This window comes from Elephantulus edwardii, unplaced genomic scaffold (genome assembly GCF_000299155.1).
Source record: "Elephantulus edwardii isolate Elephantulus edwardi_28Jun2011 unplaced genomic scaffold, EleEdw1.0 scaffold00003, whole genome shotgun sequence".
Taxonomy (NCBI): Eukaryota; Metazoa; Chordata; class Mammalia; order Macroscelidea; family Macroscelididae; genus Elephantulus; species Elephantulus edwardii.
In genome coordinates, this window is record NW_006399753.1 from 36,635,356 (window position 1) to 36,651,897 (window position 16,542).

Here is a 16,542-nt window from a genome sequence, read left to right on the forward strand (position 1 = left end):
GTTCAGGCTTGTTTTAATCGGGGAGCTCCATCCCACACTGTTCACATTGGATAACCAACCGTTAATACATTTGACACATCAGTGTCAATATTAATTGAATATACAGCCAACAAAATATACCATAAACAACTATGGACAAGAAAAAAGAGAAAAAATACAAAGGATCTTCAGGAGATGGTTTAAAAGGCCGGTTGATGAGTTTTCTCTGGAGAGAGCAGAAGAGAGGGAAATCAGTGAGTGACCCTAGGCTTCTGACTTGGGCCACCAGGATGATCATCAATCCATATAGTAGGATGGGAAAAAATGAAAAACTCTGGAGGGAAGTCAGGCTGATTTTTGGATAAGATGTTTGTGAGATAGCAAAGTAGAGAAATAACAAGTTTCCACTAGGTCTGATTTGGAGACACAGATTTTAAAAGAGATCATTAAAAATGATAACCAGATATTTCAAATGTGCATGGTAGTGTAGTATGTAACATGTCTAACAGCTAACCAAAAGGTCACTTTATGGAAGTGATCAGCTACTTTATGGAAGAAGGATGGGCGATCTCCTCCCATAAAGATTTATAGCCTCAGAAACTGTGAGTCAGACAGACTCTACCAGTGACAGTGGGGTTTATGTTGTTGATGTTACTTACGTGGAAACATATTTACAACGTAGCTCTGGTGGCCTAGTGGTAAGAAGCTGCACTGCAGTCCCAAAAGACCTGCGTTTGAATCTACCATCCACTCTGCAGGAGAAAGATGGACACAGTCTCCTCCCATGCAATTTACTGCCTCTGAAAACCCACTCACAGATCAGCAATGAGTCAGTTCCAACTCAACCACAATGAGTAGTGCTACTTACTGATTTTGGAGATTAATAAATAAATAGACTGAAATAAGTAGACTGAAAAGGATAAAAGGTTTTGATATATTAAATCACCCTATTGGATCATGAAACTTGACTTGAACTAGGTTAAGTATCAAATTGTTTTTGTATTTTTTCCATTTCAGTAGCTATATTTCTGGAGCTTACCATACAACATTCCTTTTAAAACATATATATATACATACATATATATACATACATATATATATAACATTTTTAAGTTTTTCCCTCAGTTTTCTGTAACACAATATTCAACATTGAGCAAACTATGTAACTAATTTTCTTGGTTATACCAACTAAAAGTTAAACCAATTTCATTACCTTTTTAGGAGGATGCCCAGGAAGAATTTGGCTGGAAACTAGTTCATGGTGATATTTTTCGTCCTCCAAGAAAAGGGATGCTGCTGTCAGTCTTTCTGGGATCTGGGACACAGATTTTAATTATGACTTTTGTAACTCTATGTAAGTGTTGGGTGAAAATTTTAAAATATAAATACTTTTTCTAGGTAATTTGAAAACCACTTTTCCAAAGTGAACTAGCTAGGTTAGATTGCTTCTATGAGTCTTTTCAAAAGTCTCTGTGCTTTGAGTATAAATGACACGGCGAAGGGCTGGTCATGCTCAAAGGCCGACTCCTCATATCTCCCTTTACCTCTAAAGAGCCCAAGTGTGAATGTTTCACCCTAAGGGAACCTAGTATTATTTTTAGAGAGAACCAAAGTCTAGATCATGATGAAAATATTTTCCAGTCATGTTCATTTTAAAAGCTGTACATGAATCTCAGAAAAGCTGAAAGCCTCTCAAGCATTTCCCCATAAAGATGAAGATGAAGTCTGATAAGAAACTTCCGAAGTGGAGTGTGACCAAGTGAATGTAGTACATTAATGTAACTAAGGTTTAGAGTCGCTGTATGGGAGCCTCGTATATGTCTTTCCATGAAATTGCATTTGCTCTCTTATTTGAAAAATTACAAATTTTTTTTGCTCACTTAATGACAAAGAAACCAATAATATGTTTTCTACTAATTTAAAAATTGTTTCTTTTTCAGTTTTTGCTTGCCTGGGATTTTTGTCACCTGCCAACAGAGGAGCACTGATGACCTGTGCTGTGGTCTTATGGGTCCTTCTGGGAACTCCTGCAGGCTATGTTGCTGCTAGGTTCTATAAGTGTGAGTAAAAGCCACTTTGACTAGATATGAGTCATCTCATTTGCTACATTACTGCTACTGGGCATTTGTATCAGATAATTAAGGTTCTTTATTGGGGGGGGTGTCATTATTGAAAAGAAGCCTGGTTGATGATTGATTTTGTGAAATGAGTGACTATCCCTAGATTTATTTGGTGAAAAAATGTTCAGAAATCTATCTTAGGAAAGTGCTGTGAAATAGCAAATATAAGTATTACTTGTCCACCATCTCTTCCTTTTCTTTTCAGTTTCGATTTATTAGGTTTAGGTGAACAATTTAGATTTGCTGCTTTCATAGAAGCCTGTATTGATTAACAAAGGAGTAAAGTATGCATACACATACCTGCATAGTCACTACTTTATTACAGGTTTATTGTTGTGTACCATTGAGTCGAAACTAACTCATAATTGATCCTCCAGCAGGTTTTCTGAGGCAGTTTAATCACACGACTTGAAATTGTTCTTCTTTCTCCTGCAAAGCAGCTTGTAGATTTGAACCATATACCTTTGGGTTGCCAGCACAACTAACAATTTGGCCACTACATCTCCCTGTAGTGCAGTGTAGTATATAGTATATTATAGGTATAGGTAAATGCATTCTATCAATTCAGTATTTATAAACAGCATACATTTAAAGTAAATTAAGATACTATTGTTTAAAAGTCCTAAATTTTGTAATAAATTATTGTGTACCATTGAGACAGCGGAGTTTAGGGCTGTTGTACATAGGGTCGCTATGAGTCCCAAGCGACTCAACGGCACATAATAACAACAACACAACCATTGAGTCATACCCAACCCATAGCTGACACTTCAGTGGGTTTTCACAGGCAGTAAACCACACAGGAGGAGATTGCCTATCTTTTTCTCGTGAAGCAGCTGGTGGATTCAGACTGCTTGCCTTCAGGTTGGCTGCAGGTTCTTAACACTAGGCCACCAGAGCTCCCTATTTTGTAATATATAGTTAGACAATTTCTTGGGTTCTACTTTCCTGAAATAAAATTAATTGTTTAAAATACAGGAGGGGTGGTCTGGGCCACTGAGTAAAAGTGGAATGTGATTAGATGACTCAGAACCAGCCGTGCTAGAATCCAAGGATACCAGATTGTTCCCTACTTAAGAATGCCAAGTCTCCATTGAGATGGTTCCATAGGTAATCTGTGATTTCTGGTACCAAGGAGATGAGACAGCTAGGATTCCCTACAATTCATTTTTTTAATATATTTGATGTAAAACACAGTGGGGTTCCATAGGTGAGTTTAAGTTGTAGAGTGCTATTCCCAGCCCTAGCTAAAAATATTAACTAGACTTTACTAAAATACAGTTCTTTCCTGAGCATAAGTGCTGTGTGTGTACATGTCTTCATGTTTCAGGGTTGAATTGTTATATTTTTTTGACACAGATACAGTCAGGACACCTTCATTTCCCCACCTTCCCAACACAGACCCTCACACGCACACTTTTATCTCCAGCGCTTCACCTGCCGTAAACTCAGACTCATTGCTGTTGAGTTAAAATCAATTCAGAGCTAACCCTCCAGAGAGTATCTGGGAGATTGTAAATTGCACAAGAGGAGATTGCCCATCTTTCTCCCTTAGATTAAAAACTTCCAAAGAAACACTTTTTTGGGTTAGCAGCGCAGTTCCCTATGGACTACACCACCATAGCCGCTTATGCTGCCATACCAACTTTATTTTTTCTTATGGTCCCCCCTTCTTCACTATATCCCACTACAGTGGTGTTCTTCAGTTCTCCTGAAAACCTATCCACATGATGTTCCCTCTGCTTGTAATTGTAATCTATGTTCCCTCCTTCAACCAGACCTCATCCATGGCCTCCTTTATAACTCCCCCTACAGGTTAGAAATCAGGTTAATCAGGCAGGATGTTAGGTAGAGGAGCTATTGCATAATTCATGTCACAAAAATACTGCATTTTATAACTTCATTTCCAATGCTTTCAAGAGACTTTTACTCTTCCTTAGTTATTGATATTGGCTTAGAATTTAGAGAAATTTTTTTGTTTAAGTTTAAAAGAGAAACTGATCAGGGTGACTTTCTTTTGATATTGAGCTTTATGCTGAAGCAGAAATTTGTAGAGCAGAATTATTCAGGGAATGGATCATTTGTGAATAGTATCTAGTATCATTTCTTAAGACCAGGCAGCCAAAGGTATGTAACAATTTAATACTGCTTGATGTATGAATGTTTGATTTGCATAAAGGAAAACATTGCTTTTTCTCCCCCTTCTATAGCCTTTGGAGGTGAGAAGTGGAAAACAAATGTTTTATTAACATCATTTCTTTGTCCTGGGTAAGTGAATCTTTCAATAATTACTTTCTTGTTACAGTCGTAATTTAGTACTTAGCAGTTCCACCTTCTTTAGACAAATCTTAGAACACATAGGCTTAAAGAGATTATGTTCTAGAGTGTTTCAATGTTGTTTAAAAAATTTTTTTAATGGGGAGGAGCCTAAGTAACAGAAAAAAATGGATAAATTGTTAATTTACAATGAAGTACTTTTCATCATTTAATATCAATAAACTAGAGCTACATTTTAACACATGGATAAATCTCAAAAGTATATTTTGATGTGTCAGCAGACCAGTTTGCTCTAGTGGAGCTAGATTATATGAAAAAAAACCCACAGTTTTATTATTATTTATATCAGTGTTTACAGAGCAAGTGGATTTTTCATTCAACAGTTTCTACACTTTTTTTCCTGGCATTGATTACAATCCCCACATTGTAACAACACTTCCCATTTCTTCTTTTTTTTCTTTCTTTTTTCTTTTACTTTTTTTAATTAATTTAAATGAATGTTTACAGAGACTTATGGTTTCCAGTCATTCATTGTTGCACTCTTCTCCCTGCCCACACCTCCCCCCAATTCACTTCTCCTTGAAAAGAAAAGCTATGCAATCCCTCCCCCCAAGTCCGCTCCACTATTCAACCTTCACTGTAGAATTCTGTAGTGACAAGAATACCCATTCATATATCGTATTTAAACAGTTCTCTTCCTCTCTGTTTCAATGCAATGTACATCCTTCCTCCCCTCCTTTTGTGTCTTCCGTCTACCCCGATGTCAGTCCCATTTTACAACAGTGGCCCTATGCAGTATTTGTCCATTTGTGACTGAGGTGTTTCACTCAGCATAATGTCCTCCAGGGTCATCCATTTTGAATAATACTGCATGAGTTCCTTGTTTTTCAATGCTGCATAGTATTCCATTGTGTGGCTATACCAGAGCTTCTCTGTCCATTCATTTGTTCATGGACAAAGCCGCAATAAACTTGGGTGTGCTTGAGTGGCAGTTATGGTTGCTTTAGGGTAAATTCCCAGTAGTGGAATTGCTGGGTCAAATGGTATTTCTATTTCCAACTTTTTGAGAAAGAGTCTTCCATAGTGGTTGCACCATTTTACACTCCCACCAACAGTGAATAAGTGTTCCAGTTTCTCCACAACCTCACCAGCATTTGATGTTTGCTATTCTGTTAAATTTTGCTATTCTTACTAGGGTGAGATGATATCTCATAGTTGTCCCATTTCTTTTTTGTTTCCCATTCTGTTGGTTTGTCTTAACCCTTTCTATCTTGGCTTTATCGCTAAACAAATGTTGTCCTTTTAATCCACTGTGTTTGAGTGTGCTTTCCCCATTGTTACTGATCATATTATAGGACTTCCTATTGTTAGACAGGAGGTTAAGTCACTGGAGCAATTGAGTCACAGAATTCTCTTCTTCCTTTGAAAGATTTTTCGCATTCTTTATTTTGGTCACTTTTTGCACTTTCTTGAAATTTATTTGTTGCCTCTGAGATATTGTAGTGGTGGTATTTTGTATTTTGTTTTGATATAGCTGACTGGGCCACTTGCTAACTTGGTAAGTCTTGGTATTGCACCTTCTGCTAGCATGGTGGATCTGATAGAAGGTGGAGAGATGTATGTGCAGTTCTGTTCACTGTTTACATAGAGGAGCTGAGGGCAAACTGGGCCAGCCTTGGTTGCGGTTTTTCATCGATCAGTGGGGCAGGAGCTGGCCTTTACTCTTGCCGATGGGTGAAGCAGCTGGAGGTGTATATGTGGTTTGAGGCTATTGCTGTCACTTGCTAGGTCAGACAGAGAAAACGAAAAACAAAAAAACCCTAGAAACAAAAATAATATTGGACGGTAAAAGAAAATAGTAAAACAGAGGACCAGAGATGGAAAATCAGAATAGACAGGCAATAAAGTAAAAAAAGGAGGAGGGAAGGAGAGGAGTGAAAGAAAGACTGGCAACGGGAAAAGCTGGAGGTTGAAGAAGTGGAAAAAACAGTAAGACAGACCTACAAAATCTGAAAAAAGTTTGGAAATAGAAAATAAGAGAGAAAAGGAACTTTGAAGTTCATGGTTGGTGCTCTTGCTAATGCTTTGGTGGGTGGAGGTAAGGTGCTGGGTGTAGTAAGTTTGTCTCCAGTCCAACAGAAGTTTGAGGTTAAGGTGTCCAGTCAGGTCAGAGTTTCTATGTGTTTGAAAGATGGCTGACCCCTCAGAATCTGAATGGGGCAACAGATGGCACCTCTTCTGATCTAAGGGCCCTTCAGGGGTAGGGCACCTAGCCTGGAATAGAGTTTCTACTGGCCTCACAGTAACCTAGGGTATTCTGCCTGAGTTGGGATGCTGTCTTTGCTAGTCAAGGTATGGGTGCAGGCAGAATACCCAGGTAGAGAGGTCTAGCACAAAACAGTCTTTGCCAATCTGAGATGTCCAAGGATGATGCACACCATGGAGAGTACACTGTTGCAAATGTGACTGTGGCATATACAGGTAATCCCCAAGGATGCTAAGTGAGAGACCAGACCCCAGTTAGTGGCAGTGCCCTCACCAGTTCAACGCCTGATTGAAGGCCAGCCACAGCACTATCCACAGGCTTCTGGAGGGGAGCTTCTGAGTGTCAGGCTAGGTGCATGCTCTTGCAGCTAGGTAAAGAGTGGCTCACGCCTGGCCTAAGTCATAGCTGGGATGGGCAGAACACTGCCAGATACCTGGTGAGTGGTGGTGCTGGGGAAAGGTATTCCTCTATTCCCTAGGAGGGTATGGGGAATGAGGATGGGGATTACACCTGTCTTGTCAGCCAACTGCTGGTGTGAATGCTACTGCAGTTCAGAGTTTGCACACCAATCTGACTACCCTTCAGAATGGCTGTGTTTATAATACTGTCCCTTTGTCAGCCTTCTTATTCAATGTTTTCATTCAATTTCTCCCTTTAGTCAGAAGAACTACTTGTTCTTTTGAACTACTTCATCTTTTTCTTTTCGATCCAAGGTTCTAGAATTAGCCTCAGTATCTGTCGTGGTTTGTTTTTTGAAATTTTGGTTGATGAAGGTCTGGATACCCAGCTGCCAAGTCTGCCACTGTAGTCATAATTCATCTGCTAAGATTAGTAGCAAATCAGGTTGTAAGAAGTGTCAAGTCAAAGTTGTCCCAAATCCTTGATTTGCTGTATAACTCCATGATTTCTGACTTTAGCAGCCCCTCTTTGTTCAGTTCCCTAGCTCGTCTTTGTCCCTTGAGTTCATTGGTTCACTGGAAGGTCTCTTCTCCTGGAGACTCACACACATTAGAGGAGTGACTCAAGAAACTGTAGGTCTGCAGACCAATTTTGCAGAGACTGGTGGGTATTGTAGACTCTCAGTTGAAGGCAGGTAGGTCCAGGAGAGAACTAGCATTGAGGTCTCTGAGCTTATGTAAGCTTCTCGGAGGGTATGTCTTGTATCCCATCCAAATCAGCTCCTCTTAATACAATTTAATATTTCAGCGCGAAATAAACAGTTGGTTAATAATTGGCTAGGAAGGACATTTTCAGTGATAAGTGTTAGGCATCCAGAGCCATTGTACCCAGAAATCCTCATAATTTTTCTTATAGTGTGAGTGCAAAGTAACTAAAACAAAAACAAAAAAACAACCAAACCAGACTGGTGACTGGCAAAAACTGCTCATTTTTTTAACTCAAATTTGACCTTAAATTTAAAGGGCTCATATGCTCCCTAAATTTAAATTCCATTGCTTTGACTTTAACTATACCTGGAAAAAATATATAATTCTTACATAGATGCAAAAAATAAAATTTTGGTAATTGAAAAAGGGAGCTCTGGTGACCTAGTGGAAAGAAGCTGTACTGCAATCCTGAAGGCACACAGTTCAAGGCCGCCAGCTCCTCTGTACGAGAAGGATGGGCAATCTCCTCCTGTGTGATTCACTGCTTCTGAAAATCCACCATAGGGTCAGTTCCAACTCTACAGTACCAAACAACAGTAATTGAAAAGGATCATCTTTGCCTTTTCAAAGATGCCACTCATTTACCTTGTAGCTTTATAGAGAACAAATTTTAAATGGTATATTTCCTCCTCTTCCTCCAAGCTGGCTATTTAGTTTTTTATCTTAAATTAAAAATTATCTTTAGTGAAGAAGCACTTATTTCTAAACTCTATTATATTTTCCTTTTTTTTTTTTTTTTTCTAAAAATCACTTGAGAAATCAATAATTCTGCCCAATGACCCTTTCTTTCTGTTTTCTCTCTCCTTTCCCTTCCTGTATAAAAAGACTCATTTTACAGAGTATGGTGTTCAGAATGTGAAACAATAGCAGTTTGAAGGCAAAGTAGAAGCCTATTTGGTAGGGAGAAAAATAACGGGGAAACTATTTATACTGTTATAGTTTTGGTCAGAGATGAAAACCATGAGTATAATGGCAGTGAGGATGGAAAGACAGGCCAGGAATCATTTTCCCACAAAGCTGGTTTTCTTCTACTTCATTTGACACTCTCTTTCAAATTGTAATATTAATTATATATTGTTACTCTGTGATTTTGCTTCTAACTGTGGTTTTACTCAAAAGTTTATTGTATCTTTCAGGATTGTATTTGCTGACTTCTTTATAATGAATCTAATTCTCTGGGGAGAAGGATCTTCAGCAGCTATTCCTTTTGGAACATTGGTTGCCATATTGGCTCTTTGGTTCTGCATATCTGTGCCTCTAACATTTATTGGTGCATACTTTGGTTTTAAGAAGAATGTAAGTTTGTGTGTATTAACATACTCAAACACATTTCATCTTATATCACAAAAGTCTCTAAAAGATAAATTACCAGGTGGTGTCTGAATTTCATAGATAATTGATGCATGTTTGATTGCAATCATTCTTAAAATAGTATTATTTGGAGTGTTGTACAAAGGCTACAAATACAAACATAGATTTCAATATTTTAGTAAGTAGAAACCAATGTAAGCTAATAAGGAAGAGGTGCTCATACAAACAAATAACACTTTGAAGTTTTGAACTTAACATAAATTTATCTTCTTGTTGTTATGTGCCATTGAACTTTCTGAGAAAAGCCATCCTTGATACCTGTACCTGACAGTTGTACTTAGAGACTTTTAAGTTGAAGAGATACTAGCTGCATCATAAGAGACTGGCAGCAGCATGAGGTGTTCAGAATCACAGAAATCCTGATGGCTTGAGATTTAAGCCATCATCACATCAAGGGCTGGTGAAGGAGAGAGGTGTTGAATGGTGGCGGCGTAGGGAAAGGAGTGGGTCAAGATATGCGGTAAGGGTGGGTAGCAACAGTGAATCTATCGGTCATTTTTCTCATTGGGTAAATGTCTTTCATCTGCTCTTTTCTGTAAAATGCTTGTCTGTAAGATACTATTATAAAAAACCCAAAAACAAAAAAAAGAAACCAAACACAAATTAAGACAAACTAGGAAGGAGGATTGGCCAGCCACTTCTGAAATAGCAGTCCTTCGAAATCCCTATGTATAATAGAGCACATGTAGACCATCAGACATGACAATTGAGACTGAGATCTCAAATATGGAAACACAAAGAAGGAGGAACAGCTGTAAGCAGACACTAGTGACTGGAATGTGAAATGTGAGAAGCATGAATGTAGGAAAATTGGATGTTGTTAAGAAATGGAATGCATAAATATTGTCATATACTAGGTATTAGCGAATTGAGATGGCATGGGACATTTTAATGATCATATGATCTATGCTGGGGATGAAAAGGTAAGAAAAAATGGGGTTGGTTTCATAATTAAAAAAGTCATTTCTAGATCCATCCTGAAATATACAATGTGGTGAGCGACAGGATAATATCCATACGCATACAAGGAAGTCCAGTGAATACCACTATAATTCAAATATAAGCACCAACAACTGGAGCCAAAGAGGAGGAAATGGAAGATTTCTATAAACTTTTGCAGTCAGAAATTGATTGAACATGCAATCAAGATGCATTGATAATAATGGGAGACCGGAATGCAAAAAACTGGAAACAGGGAAGAAGGATCAGTAGCTGGAAAACATGGACCTGGTGACAGAAATAGGGCTGGAGATAGAATTATAGAATTCTGCACATTCAATGATTTGTTCATTGCAAACACCTTTTATAAGAAACACAAATGCAGGTTATCCACATGGATTTCACCAGATTGTATGCATAGGAATCAAATCTATTACATTTGTAGAAAGAATCGCTAGAAAAAACAAGGCTGGGTGCTGATTGTGGGACAGACCATCAACTACTCATTTGCAAGTCCTAGCTGAAGTTGAAGAAAAATCAAATCCACTAGAACCAAAATTTGACCTAAACTCTATCCCACTCAAATATCAAAACCATCTCAGGAATAGGTTTGAGGCCTTGAACACCACTGAGTGTAGAACAAATGAGCTGTGAAAGGATATCAAGACTGTTGTCTATGAAGAATGCAAAAGATCATTCCAAAGACTAAAGAGGAAGAAAAGACAAAGATGGATGTGTGATGAGACTCTGAATATTGTATTAGAGCACTGAGAAGCTAAAGCTAAAAGAAGAAATCAAAGACAATTTTTTCTTAGGAACAGTATTGTTTGTTCCAAAATGTAGGCATGTTTTAAGGAAGATTATGATCAATTTGTATTCACTTATACTTCCCCCTTCCATCTTCTACCTAAAAGGAAAATAAGAATATATTCCATCCCTCAATAGTATCTTTCTTCCTTCAACTCAACTTGACTATCCTTGACTCTTTCATTAAAATATGTACACAAAGTTAAAAGCAGTAAGATTATAGTAGTAGACTTTGTGAAGGGAACACAGAATGCTGTTGCTGAGGGGAGCTCTGGTGGCCTAGTGGCAAGGAGCTGCAACTACAATCCCAGAGGCTCACAGTTCGAATCCACCAGATGCTCTGCTGGGAAAGGAGGGACAATCTCCTCCTGTACCAATCAGATCTGATTTGACGGTACACTCACACACACACACACACACACACACACACACAAAGAATGCTGTGGCTGAAACTGTTATTGCTGCATAGTCTTGTATCTAGCACACCAGTCTATTGAAAATGTTTTTCAGTTCTTTCGCATTTTACTTAATATACTGATATATGATCTGAAATTGATGTAATCATAAATAGTAAACCGACAGTTTTGAAAAAAGTAAATTATGCAAATTTAATATTTAAAAAATTTTCTTAACTATTGTTTTCCAATAGAACTGCTGGAGAAAATAATGATTTGTTCCAGTAGGCAGACTGAATATTGTACTTGATGATAATCTAGTTCATTGCTTCTAAATATACATTTCATTTTCATGACATAAGTGGATTTTAATTGTCATTTTAGTCCACTTGAGAGGGGGGAGGAAATTTAAATAGAGAAATATAGATCTTTCCTGTCTTTGTTTGCTTTAGGCTATTGAACATCCGGTTCGAACCAATCAGATTCCGAGACAGATTCCTGAGCAATCATTCTACACAAAACCATTGCCTGGTATTATCATGGGAGGGATTCTACCATTTGGGTGCATATTTATACAACTTTTCTTCATTCTGAATAGTATTTGGTAAGCTAAAATCCTTTTCTGTGCTATTATATGAAATTTTTTTATGTGACTAACCATTTATATCTTGAAAATGAAAGCAATTCTCCAATAACCAAAGTTATTTTAACTTTGCCAAGTGGAAAAAAGGATAGTATAATAATAACTTTCTATTGAAAGTTTTATACTTAACTTTTAGACTTAATTCTCTTAACTTTCCCATGTTACAATGAGATTTTTGAAGTTAACTTACCTGTGTCACTAAGCAATCATGTGACAGAAGATTAACTTGAAATTTTCCGAATTAATGTTCTTAAATCACTAACCTATATTTCTTCAGGGAGGAGATGCTCTGAGCTTAAAATAAATGGGTTTGAATTGTAGTCAGTTTGACAACACCTAACAACAACATTAAAATGTGTGCGTGTGTGTGTGTCATATTTTGTGGACACTGTGATCACATTAATGTATTCTACCAAACGTGACAAAGTCTGTAGTAGCATAAAGTTCAAACTAAATTTGAGAGTTTAAGTGATTCCAACATATTTTTTCCTGATTGTTGTTAACAGTAATTTTTCAAGTTTCCAATAAACTGATTTATCATATATGACCTTATGTGTCTATAAAGTAGTGTTTTGTTTATTTGGCTTTATTAATTTTTCTTCTTTAAATCCTCTGTTATCTGAGTTGCTAGTAGACAGTTTATCTAAGCACATCAGAGTAAATCTGAGTTTCAGCTTCTACCTTAGAAGGAAGAGAAAATTTATTGACATTACCCTATCTCTTCTCCTCCTTCCAAGCCCACACCTAACGTATTGGAATTTGTCTTACTTGATTATTTGGGGGAGAAAGGAAGCGTTTTTAGCTCAGGAAAAATGAGGAGGGGAAAGTATATACTATGTCAAAAAGAAAATAATACTTATTATTTCAATCTAATTGTAGGTCTCATCAGATGTATTACATGTTTGGCTTTCTTTTTCTGGTGTTCATAATTTTGGTTATTACATGTTCTGAAGCAACTATTCTTCTTTGCTATTTCCACCTATGTGCAGAGGTATGTAACAGCATTAAGTTGATTACGATTAATGCAAATTGTTTTTCATAGTCAAAATTGGCCTGTATTCCTAGATCAGTTAAATTCCTTAGAGCTGAAATAAGAGAACACTTACTTCAGTATATTTATTTATTTATAGCTTATTATTTATTGTTAGTGACTTTAGTGAGCTCTGGTAGTCTAATGGTAAGAATTTGTGCTGCAATCCCAAAGGCCCAATTAAAAATTTTTCTAACTACCAGTTTTGTTTAGTTTCAGAACATTTTCCTTATTTCTAAATAAAACTTTGTATCATTTTGTAGTTAAGTCTCATTCTCCCCCTTCCCAGCTGCTGGCCATCACCTCTCTGCTTTCAGTGAGCTAGCTGTAGGTTCCTCTTTTGTGGATGACTTTTCATATAGTGGAGTATCTTTTTATGCCTGGTTTCCCTTACTTAGGGCATTGTTTCTGGTTCATCTGCATTGTAGCATGTATCAGTAATTTTTTTTTCTTTAATCAATTTTAGGGGGAGTTCTGGTGGCATAATCCGTAGTAGTGATTGTGCTGTCAACCCAAAGTTAGGTCTTTCAGGCTGTTTAAATCCACCAGCAGCTATGATTTGGCTCTGACTTGATGACAGTGAGATGAGTTTCATCTTAGTTTATGTAGACTAACATTCCATCATGTGTATGTATGTAACAGTTTGTTTCTTTATTATTCATGGATAGACATTTGGGTTATTTCCATCCTTTTGGCTGTTATGAATAGTGCTTCTATGAACATTGCTGTTCAAGTATGTTTTTGAGTACCTATTTTTTTCAATTGTGATTTTTTAAAAAATTTACAGAAAAGTTGGATTTTCATTTATTCATCATTGCATAATTTCTTCCTTCCCCCCCGTCTACTCTAAACCGTTATTTGCTTCATCTGTTCCAATACAGTATTCATTATTTATTCATTCCCTTTTCTTAGTTTTCCCCTAATCCCCATGTTAGACCTGCTTTATAAAAGTCACTTATGCAGTATTTGTCCTTTTGTGACTGAGATATTTTACTCAGTACAATGTCCTTCATGGTCTCCAATGTTGTGCAACGTTTTATGAGTTCCTTGTTTTTTTAATGCTGTGTAGTATTCCATTGTGTAAATGTACGATAGTTTTTCTATCCATTTATTTGTTGATGGTTTCTATCCATTTATTTGTTGGGGTTGCTTCCATCTATTTGCTGTTGTGAATAATGGCAACAGTAAACATGGGTGTACATGTAGATCTGTTTGAGTTATAGCTCTTAGTTATATAACTTAGGGTATATTCATATTAATGGCATTGCTGGGTCTAATGCTGTTTCTATTTCCAACTTTTTGAGAAAGCACCAGAGCTAGGTATTTTGAACATTCCTTCATGTGTTTGTTTGCCTTCTGAATGTCATCTTTGGTAATATGTCTTTTTGTATCCTGTGCCCATGTTGTGACTGAGTTGTTTACCTTTTTTCTTGTTGAGGTGCTGGGTTATTAGTCATTACCAAATATTTTTTACCAGTCTCTGTTTAGCCCTGTTGGATAAGTTTTTTGATGTGCATAGGGATTTGGTTATTAGAAGGTCCCATTCATCTATTTTATTCTTTCCTGGTTGTAAGTTTTTCAAGATGCTGGAAGACCATTCATATTGTGGAATAGGGCTTCTAGAGTTCTTCCAAGCTTTTCTCTGATGAAGTTTATAGTCCTTGGTTTTAGTTCTAGGTCCTTGATCCACTTTGTGTATGGTATGAGGTGTGGGTCTTGCTTGAGTTTTCTACAGATAGTTTTCCAGTTTTGCCAACACTATTTCTTAAACAGACTTTAATTTCCCCACTTAACTAGTTTTGTTTCCTTGTCAAAAATCAGTTGACCATAGGTGGATGGGATGATTTCTGGATTCTCAGTTCTATTCCATTGATCTGTGTGTCTGTCACTGTATCAGTACCACACTGTCTTGACCACCACGACTGTGTAGTATGATTTGAGATCAGGGAGTAAAATGCTTCCTACCTTGTTTCTCTTTTTCAGGAATTCTTTACTTACTTGAGGTCTCTTTCTATTCCAGATAAAATTAGAAATTGCTTTTTCCATCTCATTGAAGAATAAAATTGGTATTTGTATTGAGATTGCATTGAACTTGTAGAATGCTTTTGGTAGAATTGTCATTTTCACAATGTTAGTCTTCCTATATATTAGCATGATAGATTTTTCTATTTCTCCAGGTTCGTTTTTGTTTCTTGTAGTAATGTTTTTAAATTTTCTTTGAATAAGTCTTTTGTATTTCTAGTTAGATTTATTCCCAAGTATTTAATCTTTTGATTAGCTATTGTGAGGGCTATTGTTTTTCTTAGCTCCAGTTGTGTATTCTCTTTATTACTTTGTAGAGAAATGCAGTTGATATTTGTGTGTTGATCTTGTATCCTGCCAATTTGCTGAATTGGTCAATTATATCCAGTAGTTATCTCACTGAGTCTTTAGGGTTTTCTAATATACTATCATCTCAACTGCATAAAGAGATAGTTTTATGTTCTCTTTGCCAATTTGGATACCTCTTATTTCCTTATCTTATTGTTATCGCTCCAGGTTTAAAATAAGCTTGGAAGCAGGAGTGGCATCCACTTCCGAAATAGCTTGCCTCAGGAAACTCTTATGAGCTTGGAGAAACAATGAAAGTTATACCAGTTTTCAGGTCTTTCGTTCATAGAGTCGTCTCTGTGACTTAACAACAAGAAGCCCTTGAATACAGTATTGAATAGGAGAGATAATAATGGACATCCTTGCCTAGATCTGTTCTCAAAGGAAATGCCTTTAATCTCTCTCCTTTGAGAATGATGTTAGCTCTTGGTTATAACTATATATACTTTTTACTATATTGAGGAAATTCCCCTCTGTTCCTATTACGTTGTATGTTTTAATCAGGAACGGTTTTTATGGGTGTTTGCTGTTCTAGTTCAGCTTGTTGAAAATGTTGAGTTAAAGACTCAATTATTGTTTTTCTTTCCTTTTGATGAGTTTGCTTGTTGCTATGAACAGTTTTGGCTGTTTCCCAGGGATGTTTTCATTGTCATTTGTTTCAAAAAAACTTTTTTAGCCCATGTTTTTATTTCTTCTGTTACCTGCTCATGTTCAAGTTGGGTGTTGTTCAGCTTCCAAATGTGTGGTTTTTTCCTCCTTTATCCTCTTGTTACTAATGTCTAATTTTGTGGTATTGTGCTCTGAGAAGATGCTTTGTGTTATTTCTGTGGTTTTTAATTTGTTGAAACTTGCTTTGTGACCTAAAAGGTGATCTGGAGAATGTACCATGCCTATATATATATATATATCTATGAGATTGAGTTGATTTATTGTGTCATTTAATTCTTAGCATCTTGATTCTCTCTGGAAGTTTTGTCTTTTCTTGAGCATGGTGTGTTGAAGTCATCTACTACTATTGTGTTGTATACTTCTTTTTTTCAGTTCTGTTAACATTTGCTTTGTATATTTTGCAGCTCTATCAATAGATGGTATACCAATTGATATATTTCAGTTAACAGATGCTGCCCTGGACGTGCTCACCAAGTTGTGCCAAGAAATCTGGAGAACGACCACTTGGCC

At 36.8% G+C, this 16,542-nt stretch overlaps 1 protein-coding gene across 1 annotated transcript in view; it reads left to right on the forward strand.

Moving 5' to 3' along the window:
* The window catches only part of TM9SF2 (transmembrane 9 superfamily member 2), a 76,528-nt gene that overhangs the window by 47,426 nt on the left and 12,560 nt on the right, over positions 1–16,542 (forward strand). The window contains exons 10-15 of the mRNA XM_006879379.1: positions 1,201–1,333; positions 1,920–2,039; positions 4,310–4,367; positions 8,945–9,104; positions 11,773–11,924; positions 12,843–12,954. Coding sequence (XP_006879441.1) covers positions 1,201–1,333; positions 1,920–2,039; positions 4,310–4,367; positions 8,945–9,104; positions 11,773–11,924; positions 12,843–12,954 — 735 coding nt within the window. The remainder of the gene's footprint in view (positions 1–1,200; positions 1,334–1,919; positions 2,040–4,309; positions 4,368–8,944; positions 9,105–11,772; positions 11,925–12,842; positions 12,955–16,542) is intronic.